The sequence below is a fragment of the Mya arenaria genome, chromosome 8 (assembly GCF_026914265.1).
Source record: "Mya arenaria isolate MELC-2E11 chromosome 8, ASM2691426v1".
Classification (NCBI taxonomy): domain Eukaryota; kingdom Metazoa; phylum Mollusca; class Bivalvia; order Myida; family Myidae; genus Mya; species Mya arenaria.
In genome coordinates this window covers 37,070,519-37,084,772 of record NC_069129.1, presented here as the reverse complement: position 1 = coordinate 37,084,772, position 14,254 = coordinate 37,070,519, and the positions used below count along the sequence as shown (strand labels likewise).

The window sequence follows — 14,254 nt, the reverse complement described above, 5'->3', positions numbered from 1 at the left end:
CTGAAAATATGAATAAACTATGAATGTGTTAGACAGAATTTCTGATAACCACCAGTATGTTAAGAGTTAAATTATGTAAAGTAAATACGTTTAACCGGAGAATCAAGCTTTTACAAAAAATAGTTTATCATTGCAGTTCCATACTCTGATTATCTATTTTTTAATTTGTATACAGCCTATGTCAATACTAAATATTGAAATAATACAAATACTGCATCTCAATATATTTATTCATTCTAAGCAAAGTTTACAAACTACCGTATATTCTGATGTTTTTTAACCATACAAATTAACATATATTAATGCAATATCTCAACCAAAACCAATACCATGATTCAACCTAAAATGTGATAATAAACAGTACTTATTTTATATGACAGTATACAATATTTGACTGAAAAATAAAGCGCCATTTAGTATATACACAAAACATTGCATAAATCATGCGCTTTGAAGATTTATATGCCAGCTGTAGGCAAAATGTAAGCAAACCAAGGCATATTTGAGTTCCTAACACTGAAACAAGGGAAAACTTTCCTCTAAAGTTAAAAAGCAATGCCATATCAAATTATTTAAGCAGAAAGTACATAAAAATATTATCACATGCAATAAGGTATATGCATTTACAAACTTTCAATCAAAACAAAGCACAATGTGACAAGCCCTGTGGTAAAATATAATTGTTTATCTTCTTCGATAAATAAAGTAGTAACAATGCATTTTAGGAGAACGTTTAGTAAATTACAATAAAGTATGCAAGAAACTAGAAGCAGGACAATGCGACGAAACCAGGTCCTTAATAATGGGCAATCAGAAATTATAGCCAAGAAATTTCTTGTATGAGTTAGGTAAAAGAAGCAGCCTTTATTTTTACTTTTATCAAAAAGAGACATAAGTAAAAAATTACTCTAGAAAAGTGTTTAGTTTCCATCAATTCTAACTAAAGTTGTTGGGCGGAAACCATTTTTCTATTATTAGTAACACTGCCCTTGACCTTGATTCCAACCCCCTACACACTAACTTTCATTTCTATCCATCAATGCTAGCTTATGTTTCTGGGCGGAAACCAATGATTGACTCCCATCCGCCGGCCCAACAACTTCCCCATTCTAATAACCTGGTTTTCATTGAAAACCTGGTTAAAAAAGCAGCATTACTTAATAACGTAGCAGGTAAAATATAGCCACTCACACTTGAGAAATGTTGAAAAACAGAGTTCATCCTTAATAACAGCTGGTGTAAAATGCAACAGAAATCTTCAAGAAGGTTGAAGATGTTTTTTCTTCATATTTACTTCCCCTTATAATTAACACCTTATATCTTTAAGGGATTCATTAAAATATTTTACAGTATCGAAACATCATATGCCATGACAACATAATGTTCAAGAAACAAAAAAAATAAAATTGAAACCAAAATTTAAATAAAGAAGTATATGAATCAGCCTTTGCAGATATCTGTGTACGCACAAATGTACTATGTGTTTTCTTCTTCATGATCAAGGGAGATAATTCATTACCAGTCCTCAAAGGAGGAGTTAGCTGGAGTGTCAAGATTAGAGATGTCAGGCAGGCCGCGCATCTTCACTCTTCAAAGAAAACCAAACACAACCATAAGGCCACAAGATAACCCAGTTGTAAAATCAATATATTTGTCAATGACCATTACGACTTCAACCAAAGAACACTGTTAGTTGAAAACAAAAAATCTTCTGTGCATGTCCCTAAGTCACATCATAGCCTAGGCGAGATTTTCCACGGTGAAGTACTACTGTAAAATATCTCTCTTAGGTACAAAATCACTCCTAGGATTTTTGATGAATTGTTCCCCTGTTATCGAAAATGTATACAGGCTAGTGCTTTTTTCGAATCCAAAAGTTTGTATCAACCATTCTGAGAAGTGTCATTCATCTATTTGTTTAGAAGCTTTTTGAGTAAGCACAGGTCAATGAGAGAAAGATCTAGAGCTTTATGAAGACAATTTAAATTCAGGAATCAAAATTAAACAAGAGTATTGCTGGAACCAATGGATGCTCCCCAAATGCCGATTTTCTATGGAAAGGCAAAAGTCGTAATTTGCTGGTAGAAGGTAAATGGTTGTAGCATTATTACCGGTATACAGAAGTCGAAAAAAAATCATAACATGCAAAAAAATTGGCAGGTTTGAGAATTAAATTTCAAGCAACGAAAATAAACACGAAATGCAGCAATGTGCCAAAGCCAGGTATTCAATAAATGACAGAACTTAAGCCTTGAGTGTAAGCTTCAGTTTCAACTGTTTTTTTCTAATTTTAGTAACACCTTGACCGTACGGGCCCTAAATGCATTCCCATGAAAGTCCTCCATAAACAATTACTACATGCCAAGTTTGGTCATGCTATGTCAACCCCTTACTAAAGTTATTTTGATTCAAGTCTTTAAAGTGTTTTTCTATTTATAGTAAGAATGACCTTGACCCAAGGGGCCTAAAACACAATCCCATAAATGGACTCTTCTTGTATAACAAGTTGGTCACAATATGTCAACCGTAACTAAAGTTATTCAGTTTCAACCATTTCAGTTAGAGTGACCTTGACCCTAGGGGCCTCTGAACAATGATATATGTCATTCTTATATCCAGGTCTGACTATATGAAAACCTAATTAAAAACACATATACTAATAACGAATATTAACAAAAATAATGCAAACACTGTGACAAAACAATGGCAAAGAGACAATGATTTATGTGTATGGCCAACATTCAAGCCATAATCATTAATTTCCTTTCCTTTAAAATTTCCATCTAAAATGTATGATTAAAACATAAAAAATGGAATCTGGGAAAAAAATATGTTGTTTTTTTAAATCTGTATCACACAAATTGTGACAATTATAATGTGAAAGGGGCAAAACTTTGTAGTGTATTGAGGTGCTGTGGCGATTTATAACACAATCAAACTTGATTGGCCACACATAACAATTTTCAGAAAAATACAGCGTCATCAAATTATAGATGACGTGAAATATTAAGGCGTGAAGATTACCATGTCGATTACATGTCACAAATATGATACATTCGGTTTGAGTGATCTTCCGTATACATGTTTGTTGAATTATTGTTTAAACAAGAGCACCGCGAAACGGAGCATTATACGCCCAAAGAAGATTCGGCTTGAGGTCTTTAATAAACATTTAGGTTATGCTAGTATACTGCTTACTAAGTTTAAAAGTAGCAGGACTTGGAAAGTGCTCACAACACATCCTTTTAATGTAGCAATAATTTGTATAAAGTTATCTAAAAATTGCTTTATTGGTTACAAAGTTGTGGCTAGGACACGTTTTCTAAAAATTCCTTTATTAGTAGTAACACAAAGTTGTGGCCTGGACACGGAATTGCTAACGCCCCCCAGTGAAATTAGCCTTTGAGGTTAGGACCTGGAAAGCATGCTTGACAAATTAATTTAATGTAGAGATGATTTGTATAAAGTTATTTGAAAATTGCTTTAGTAGTAACCCAGTTATGGCCTGGACATGGAATTGCTAACGTCCCCCCCCCCATGGTGATTCTAGTGTTTGAGGTATGGACCTGGAAATTGCGCGCGACACATCCTTTTAATGTAATGATGCTTTGTATAAAGTTATTTGAAAATGACTCTATTAGTGACCAAGTTGTGGCCAGGACACGGATTTGCTAACGCACCCCCCATGGTGATTCTAGTCTTTGAGGTATGGACCTGGAAATTGCGCGCGACACATCCTTTTAATGTAGTGATGATTTGTATAAAGTTATTTGAAAATCGCTTTATTAGTTACCAAGTTATGGCCCGGACACGGAATTGCTAACGGACGGACAGACAGACAGACAGATGATGGAGGCCATAACATCATACGACCCTTCGGGCGTATAAAAATGACAAATAATTTGTTATTATTATATTTCTTTATTAAAACAACAATAAACATTTAAAACACTATGACAGCACAAGTATGCATTCCGAACATAGCTCAGTTTATAAAAAGCATGTTTAAAAAGATCGGTAGCGGGTCGAGTGAGCAATGCGGCGATCGAATCTGATGAGATAGAAATTTTAAATGACATTCATTGTTAACCAGCAATTAAATACACACTACATCACCCAAATGAATCGCTCATTTTCTGACATCGATGTTTGTAACATACGCGTGCTCAATGCCATTTTTTAACAAGCACTAATTGTGCTCCATTGTCACCTCAAGCTGGTGCATTCGCAGTATGGTGTGAAAAACTATAAGATGATCGAGTTCAAAATAAGGATTGATAAATAGGTGAGAAATACCAAAGCGGGACCATAATTTTTACTTCAGAATAGCGATTATTTCGGATTAAAGATTACCATGGATTAAGAGGGCCATGATGGCACTAAATCGCTCACCTGAGTAAAAGAGTTTAACCTTTGTTATCAATATAGCTTGTTTCTCAAAGAATATTGAACAAGAGCTGTCACAGTATGAGACGAATGCCCCCGAATGTGTCATTGACCTATGAACAAGTACATGAAAAGTTGATCTCAGACAATGCGAATGTCCGTCGGACAGTCAGACATGTCCGGTATATTTCCATTTTGACCGACGAAACTTTTGTTTTGGTAGGTCACAATGTCCGGTGAAAAATTACATTCAGCACCGTTGAATTTTCGGAAAATTTACTTTCAGTTTCTAAATAAATGTTCAGAGTTATTTTTAACTATTATATCATGATTATTCAGCGTGTTAATCCGTGTATCACTATTTGTAAACCCCGTTTCGACATGTTTCCGTAAAAGCCGATAAAACGCGTAAGGTTCCGATCTCAGCTCGTACTATAATACTTTTATTTTACGGAAATATTCGGAAATTACAAAATGTATTTATTTTCGGCGAAGTGGTTCCCGGCAATTTAAATATGATGATTAATATACCGAGCTGACTTTCTTTCCGCTCTGTTTAACATTGCCAATAACAAGAACTCTACTTTCGTTTTTGCGTAAATGTTGTGTCTGAGTTTGACTTGTAGTACAATTCGTTACATTTTATAACTGTACTGTATCTTTAATTTAAAGATGAATTAAAAGAGTAAGATCTAGCTGTTCCATGGGTAGACGAACCAGATATGAGGGGTTTTTTTTGGGAGGCAAGGGAAGAAAAAATTATGACATAAGATTCGAATATTGATTTTTTTACATGATGTTTAGCTTTTTTGTAATTTATTATAGTACTGTAGGACAAATCTAACCAAAACGATCTAAACCTGTTATAATGGGGAATTAGAAAACTTATTTAAAAAAGAGGCTTAAAATCAAGGTTTAGGCTGATGTAACCGAATACTGTTTGTAACATTGCGACAGGTAAAAATTTGTTGCTACAGGTAAACTTTAAGTGTTTACCTGTCGCAATGTCCTGTGAAGGAGAAAAAGTTTTCGCGTTGTCTGTGATCTTGCCTTTACGTGTCAAATTGTTATGGCAAATTATTATAAATTGCCTCTGAAATACCACCCATACTTGACAGCCTACACTCTTATGTCCTCATATTCAGCATTCCATTGTGAATAAACACTTAGTGTATCTTTCACCTTAGAGGTAGGGACATGGGTCTTGCACACGACATGTCGTCTTGGTATGTCGAAAATATGTGGCTAGTCATTTTAAAATCTGTCCATTCAAGAGAAAGTTACAGCCCGGTTACGACAGCCTAACCTCCATGTACTTATATGCAGCATACCATTGTGAATAAACACTAAGTGTGACCTTCAACTTAGAGGTAACCGCCCTCAAAAAAGGGGCTCGCTGGAGCACTGTACTAAGGTTTTAGATTATTTTAGGAACAGTTTGTTGTTCTTCTTGATACTAGAGCATTGCGTTAACAATAAATTGTGAAATTCAAGACATGAAAAAGAGTATCAGTGATTTGTAAAGAACAAATTCCTGGATTATTCATTCAAAGAATGGAAATGATGGAAAAACAAATTTGCAGCATATGTTGTTTTCTTTTTTTTTGACTTGGCTGAAAGGTACCGTATTCTATCATGTATAGAACGCTAGCATAGATAGGACACAGGCAAAAAAATAGTTGAAAAAACGGGGTAAAAACCCTTAATATATAAGATAGGTGCTTTAGTCATACGGACATACAACAACAAGGTGTGGGACGCAGCGGAAAAATGTAAAAATCGGAGCCGAAAAATTGAGGTTGGTAAAGTATTTACTAGTGATGTTCCGATGATCGATTATAATCGAAAATCGATTGGTTGGGTCTGAAATCGGCGACAATCGATAGTATTTAGTTATAATCGATTATCGAAAAAAAATATTTTTAGTAAGTGTTAAGATGTTATCTTTAACAAAATGGCTGATGAAAGCCACAATGAGCAAGGAAATGAACTATTTTTTATACAACAACACTTAATAACTTCAATCATAGACATAAGGTATATGCATATAATGATTAAGAGTTTAATACTCTACATGAATAAAACTACAACTCAGGTACTATCTAGTATTTTAAAAACCGATTGTACTATCGATAATCGGTTACTTGAGTGGAACCGATCATCGATAGTAAAATTGCAACCGATTCCCAACACTAGTATTTACAACATATATTGAAGTAAAAATCAAACAAAAAATTGTATATAAGGCATAATTCGATAACTGTCTTGTGTATTTCGTGATTATCGTCGTATTTCAGTAATTTAGCGTACACAACAATGATTTAAGTCTTGACATTTTGAGAACATTCATGCATATTATAAGAAATATGAAAATAAAAGAGACCAAACAAAATTATTTTTATACATTTGAGAGAAGTCTATGCAAGGGTGCTTCAGACCAAATTTGGTAAATATCCATCAAGAGATTCACAAGAATAATCGTTTTTTACTCTATTTTTAGCTAAAAGGGGCCAAACAAAATTATGTGAACAAATTTAAGAGAGGTCCATGCAAGGACACTTCAAACCAAATTTGCTGAAGATCTATCAAGGGGTTCATGCGAAGAAAATGTTAAGTTTTTTTTACTAATTTTAGCTCTGGTGGCCCTTAAAAGGGGCCAAACAAAATTATTTGAAAGACCTGACAGAGGCCCATGCTAGGATGCTTCAGACTTGAAGATCCATCAAGCAGTTAATAAGATCAAGTTGTTTAAAGGTTTTTCTATTTTTTGCTCTGGTGACACCTAAAAGGGGCCAAACAAAACCATTTGAACAAAGTTGAGAGAGGACCATGTAAGGATGCTACATATCAAGTATGGAGTCTTTCTGACCTTTACTTTCAGAGGAAAAGATGTTTAAGTGACAAGACAATGTAAAAACAAATGACCCCTGAGCAAGGCCAATTTGACCCCGGGACAATAATTTGAATACCTTTGGTGTAGGTCCACTAGGTAACACTATATACCAAATATGAAAGCTCTAGGTTTTATATTTTGGAGAAGAGGATTTTTAAAGTTTTATTATATAAGACTATATAAAAACAAATAACTTTCAGGGCGGGGCCAATTTTGACCCTGTGGCAATAATTTGAACAAATCTGGTAGAGGTCCACTAGATGATGCTGTATAACAAATATCTAAGCCCTGGGCCTTACAGTTTCGGAGAAGAAGATTTTTAAAGATTTACTATATAACACTATGTAATAAAACTAGTGACCCCTGGGGCGGGGCCATTTTTGACCCCAGGAGAATAATTTGAACAAATTTTGTAGAGGACCACTACATGATGACACATACCAATTTTCAAGGTTCTAGGCCTTGTGGTTTTTGAGAAGAAGATTTTTAAAGTTTTCCCTATATAAGTCTAGGTAAAACAAGTGACCCCTGGGGCGGGGCCATTTTTGACCCCGGGGGGATAGTTTTAACAATTTTGGTAGAGGACCACTAGATGATGCTATATACCAAATATTAAGGCTCTAGGCCTTGTGGTTTTGGAGAAGAAGATTTTTTTCTTTCCGTTGCCATGGCAACCAGAGTTCTGCATGGAATTCAATATTTTGAACAATTTTCAAAGGGGACCACCCAAGGAACATTCCTGTGAAGTTTGAATGAAATTGGCTAAGCGGTTTATGAGGAGATGTCGTTTAAAGTAAAAGTTTACGGACGGACGGACGACGGACGGACGCCGGACAAATTGTGATCACAAAAGCTCACCTTGTCACTATGTGACAGGTGAGCTAAAAAACAGAAGGAAACAAAGAAGGAAAAAATCGAGACCGAAAAATAATTTCAAAATAGCTAATCTTTCGGATTAATGACGTTCGAAAAAGGGATGTTCAAGTGTATTAACATGCTAAGATAGTATAAAACGCAATTAAAACACCAGAAACATGTCCTCTAAAGTAACCAAAACAGGAAAAACACATAGCAAACACAATTACCATACATGCCATATTTTCTGGAGACCATTCAGGGGGATTTGTTCAAAAGGCTGAAAATTCAGGGGGATTTTGATTGTATTCAGGGGGATTTTTTTAGCAGGTCTAAGTTGGCGAAATTTTAAAGTATTTTTAGATGCAAGTATGAAAAAATGTTTTCACATATAGTTTGCTTTGAAAACCTCTTAACTTTTTCATTATACAGAATTATTTTATGTCATGATTTATCATATTTTTATGATACACTGTCATGTCATACAGTAATGCACTTGCAGAACAAAATATGTCATTGGAAAAATATGTTTTCAAGACAATTAAATGAAATTTACCTTCCTCCAAAGTCTTTAAAAAAATTGTGCTTAATTCTATCAGCTTTGATGACTTTCAGACAATAAGGGAATAGAATAAATATTATTAATTTCTTCCTTCCAAAAGAGTAATATTTCTTTGCCTTTGATAATTACTACAAATTGATCACTTGTTGTAAAAATTTCCTTTTGGAGAGTTTCACTCACATACTGTGGTTTCACTTTGTCATTATTGCCTGATGTAAAATTTCCAAAAATTATTTTATTTTTTTTTAAATTCCGGGGGATTTTTATCTCCCGCCGGGAGACCAGGGGATGAATCGAAATTCCGGGTGATTTTTCCCCCGCCGGGGGATATGGCATGTATGCAATTACAGTAATGCAATTGTAAAATATGACTACCATGCCTGACTGTCATCTATAAATTTTTCATATTTAAATACATTTTTTAAGAATTGATCCAAAAAAAGATTTCAGATCTAAAAATAAATTTATAACATCTATAATATAACATTGCCAACCCCTTTTCAAGACCAGTAACAGTCTTTTTCTTCATGAATACCAGGCTGCTTGACACTTCACATTAAAAACAGGTATCCAGGCTTTTAGGAATAGATTACTTCCCTGTTATATAGCGACCTGTTAAAATCTACTGCATGTTGTCAAACTGTCACCTTATTGATTGAAGTTACCAAAAATAAAACTGCACTTGCACCAGATAGCGATTTTTATTTTTTTTTGGTTTTATATATTTCAATGAATTCATTGTTGATGGTGATGACCCCCCCCCCCCCCCAAAAAAAACCCCCAGGGAAATCAGGTCATTTTTAATGAACCAGGCCCCAATATCACAAAAATACTTAAGTCAAATCTTAAACTCAATCTAAACTCATTTTACCATATAACATCAACATTTATTGAAAAATATATATGTTTTTACACATTTTCAAACCGCATTCTATCATTCAATTTGTTGATTGAAACCTTTGGTCTAGATTCCAATCGAAAAATATTCTACAGGCAAATATGTACTTGAGCACAATTCATTGCCTTTTAACAAGTACTCAAGTATATTATTTGTTATAGAATAAGTTTTCTTTGAAATATTGTCAAAATCTTTCAATAACACATTTTATGAGAAAATATGTTTTCAAAATGTATAAAAACATACAAGATTTTAAAAATACTATCCTTTTATATTGTAAAATGAGTTGAGATTAAGATTGAGATTTGACTAAAGTATTTTCTTGATATTGGGCCTGGTCTGTTTGAAAGTAACACTATACAGTATACAGGATGAATAGGTACATGTATCAATGTCAGACTTACAAATTAAACTTAAATGTATTCATTATTTGCTATAATTTATCTGGTTAGTATTGAAACAAGCAAAACAGTATTGAAACAAGCAAAACGTAAACATGATTGTCAAACTCCAGGGCTCCCTTAAATAAATTTGTCAAGTACTGCAGTTGTATGAAGGCAATGCAAATATTGTTTGGATGCAATACATTTCGCCTTAGTTTGCCTTAAACAGTAAGAAGTAAATATATTGTACTCAACATTTTTATTACATGCTAATTTAAATACAATGGAGCTGCTACATCAAAAATCCTAATTGCGATTTCATACCTAGGATTGAGTTTCAACAGTAGTACACACTCTTAATTCCTAGGAGCCATTTCTTCCCAAGAAGAGATTTCACAATAGTACACTAATGAAAATCTCTCCAAGGTACAAAATCACTCCTCAATAGGATGAGAGCCTTAAAGTTATATAACACTACAGAGAACAAAACATTCATTCTTTCATATCACCTCCAACACCACAGAACAGGGGGGCAACATTCTAACTATGCAGACTGACTATTTCAAAGACATTTTCTAGTTTCACGTCTTGACTACATTGTACCAATAACCAAACTTTCAACTGATCATATAACAGCATGATGCGGAAATTCCATTCCATTCTGTATAGCCAATACCTTCTGTCCTTTTTAAATGCAAGAATTCTCCAAGATTTTCCCTTCTTCTTCTTTGAAGCCCCATTTCCAGCCAGCTGAGCAATCTTCTGCTCGAAGAAGGAGCTAAGAATTGCGATCTTGTTAAAGTTACGAGGCTTCTTCAGTTTTGCTCGTATTGGCTCTTGTATTTCTGGCACGCTTCTTGTCATCAGATTAAGCGGACGTACTGGCTTTGGACAAATAGGACCAGGACCAGATTCCAGATCTTGGAGCTTTGTTTTAGATCGCCTGTCCAGTGTTTGGCTAGACGTTAATGATTTGAAGTATCCAGACTGTGGGTCTTTGTCTGCATCATCATGTGAGGGACTTTCAGCAATAGCGAGCATTTGTGCAGCTGCATCTTGGTTGAGGGGGACTGTCCTTGTTTTCTTAATTTCTCTCTGTTTTCTTTAATTAGACAGTAAAAAGGATAAAATAATACTTCTACAGTATTTTGTTTTGAGTACAAGTGATCTAGTAATTATGTCTTTAAATTATTCACATATTATTCACATGACTTATCTTGGTTTACTTTCGAATGAAGGTTTAAAGTAAACGCAGTAATCTCCTGCCAGACATGCATTAACTAGTAATTTTGAATACAGTACCAATATAAGCAGACAAGTTTTTAAAACAGTACATTTATTTTCCTTGCATGGCAAAGAACTATATCTTTAAACATACAGTTTTTAAACTATGATAACAGTAACACATTTGGAAAAAATTCAGTAATGACTTTCTTTATTGTTTAGAGCATGATTTTGTACTGTAAATTCAATGTCAAATTCCATTCATGTAAAACAACAGAATTAACCACTAAGATTGTAATGTAAAATAATTCAACATCTTAGAAATAAGAAAACATAACTAATGTGATAATTTAAAAAAATTACAACAAGACCCTTTTCTGTTTGTCATGGTAGTAATATTATTATAACGAAACAAACATAGTAAATAATGAAATACAAAAGACCGACTGTTTATAACCATATGACAACACTTCTAACTTTTAAAAATCAGCTGTGACCAGCAAATTAACTTTGTGTTGACAATATAAAACAACACAAACATATTCATGTACCACAAAAGTTCAAATGAGTGATAGGTTTTTTTATTAAAATAACAAAAGCGACACCCTTCCTCTGTTCCTGTTTTTTCCAGTCAAACAAGGAGCATTACTCATAATTTATTAAAGCAAAAGTTATGTGCCTTGCTATTATTCATGTGCATATTGTCTTTTCCTTTGAGAAAATAACTTGTAAATACAGACTTGCAACAACTGTGATTAACAAGGGCGTAGAGTTTTAATCAAAATGTAAGCTATATTACAGGGCTTTCAATTGACCCAAGCTCCCGGGTTTTGCTGCACAGAAATTGTAAATGACCCGAAAATGACGCATCATAAATTCAGAGCAAGCTTCAACTTTGACCATGGGGAATTTCAGTGCAAGACTCTGTTGATGAATGACATGATTTACAGCGAGCCGAAACTAGCCAATCAGAGTCTCGCTTTTATCGGTAGCCAATTTATCGAGATACAAATGAATCGCTGATTGGATTTTAGTCGGCTGATGTCAACGCTAAAGGAGGACCATAATACAGCTTTAACACATAATTGGGTCATGCTTCCGTATTATTTCAGCATGTGTTAAATGCCAATTATATTTGTGTAATTGCAGCATAGAATAAACAAACATGGCTTTAATGGGCTAATTAATTTATGGAGACTATTTTTTCGGATGCTTCGATGAGGGTATATGATGACTGGATTGTACCTGTCAATTAATTGCGATGACAATGGTGAGTAGAAGTTTTTTTTTGGTAACTGTTTGTTGCATTTTTTTTTTGCGTTTTCATAATTTGAAAGGTAAGTATTTTGATTACCCTTTTATAATTACAAAAAGTATCTATCAGATTAGACGTACATGTTCCTTATGTGTTAGTTTTGTGTTTTCCATGATGGCTCTGCGGAGTCTGTTTCAGTTATGGAATAGTAGTGGCAATTCTCAGAAACGTTCTAACATTAATTGTGATTTGTACAATGATTGTGTTACTCCATCTGAACGGAATAAATTAGATCAGTGTACTCCTACAAAAGATCAGGCTATGTTCTGTAAATTTTGTAAGGATGCTAAGAAAAAGAATCCCTTTGCAAATACTGGTAGTGGTAATCTTCAGAAAAGTGCACTTTACAGACATGCCTCAATCAGAATTGTGGCAAAACTAAAATGTCAGGGAGGATAAGAGATAATGACAGAATGGTGTACATGTCCAAGAACATTTTCCTTTCATCCTTTCCAAGTCAAGTCCAATCAATACAGAAGACACGTAGAGACTGCAGCATTCCTTTTTATACAAAACATTGATTTCTTTTTTTCATTGAAAACCAATCTCCCACCACTTGGGATTAACTAAATGTTCAGGTTTCTATGAAAGGATGACATTGTTATGTGCGGAGATCAGCATTTCATACCAAATGCAAAGAAAATAAATGGACAACCTTTGTTACTTGTACTTCCCAAACTCTTAAAAATAAAAATTCAAGTACAGTCGAAACTCGTTATGTCGACTTTGTCAGGACCTAGGGAAAAAAGTCGACATAACGAACATTCGACACATCCGAATTACAAAAGCAATATCACCAAACTCAACACATCCGAGTTCAATTTATGTCCGACTTCTGCAATTAAAAGGTCTTGTTACACATTACCGTCGTGATAACAGCTAACGCATTATTGAAATATAAAGTAAAAAAATGGTTAATTTGTGTCAAATTTATTTAATTCAATTCATTTAATTGATTTAAAAGAGTTTGCTTTCTACATCACAGCGGGTAATCGTTGGAGCCATAACATTTTGTTATGTGCTCCAACGCGTCTTCCGTTATAGTGCCAATGAGCAGGGGTGTAGAAATTAATTCAAGTAGCAGGGAATATCCTAAAAGTAGGCGGGGGGTCTGGGTGTCCTCCCCCTGTTAGGGTCAAGGGGGCAATGCCCCTTGTGGGATGAATTTAAGCTTTTTAACCAAACATTCTAGTCTTCTGGTGCATGTTTATTTTGTAACAGGGAACCTTAACATAAATGTACTATAATATGATACTGAAACTGGGTACTATCCCCCCCACCACCCACCAGTGAGGGCTAACTAATGAACCAAACTACTGTCAAATTCAGATTCAGGATAATATTATAACATTCCAGTCCACATGCCTTGACATTTGCTAGCTATTCCCTCCTAATAATATATGTAATTTCTTCTCTACCAATTATATACTTTCAGCCACTGAATCACTATTAACCTCTGAAAATTAAACATCTAACTTCATTTTCTGTGGTTCTAGATATTTCACCTGCAGCTAACTTATTCCATTTTAATAACCAAAAGAAATGTCTGGACACTTTGTGACATTTAAAGCTACTAAATTTCACCCAACGTACATGTAAAATTCATCAAAATAATGGATTATTTTAGCAGTGATATCACTGCAAGCTTGTTCATTTTGTTTACACCTGGTTAACACGCGTATATAAAATTTACTGTTGCGTAAATGGTAATAGGACTAACAGAAGGCCAGACACGCTC

The 14,254-nt window shown here is 34.3% G+C and overlaps 1 protein-coding gene across 2 annotated transcripts in view; it reads right to left on the bottom strand.

The window, feature by feature from the left end:
• Positions 1-14,254, bottom strand: part of LOC128243277 (SNF-related serine/threonine-protein kinase-like) — a 50,092-nt gene that overhangs the window by 17,547 nt on the left and 18,291 nt on the right. Inside the window, exons 5-6 of one of the 2 annotated variants that reach the window (XM_052960932.1) lie at positions 10,654-11,079; positions 1,520-1,588 (exon numbers count right to left, since the gene is read on the bottom strand). In XM_052960932.1, the coding sequence (XP_052816892.1) occupies positions 1,520-1,588; positions 10,654-11,079 (495 nt within the window). The remainder of the gene's footprint in view (positions 1-1,519; positions 1,589-10,653; positions 11,080-14,254) is intronic. The other variant, XM_052960931.1, reaches the window with a different exon arrangement.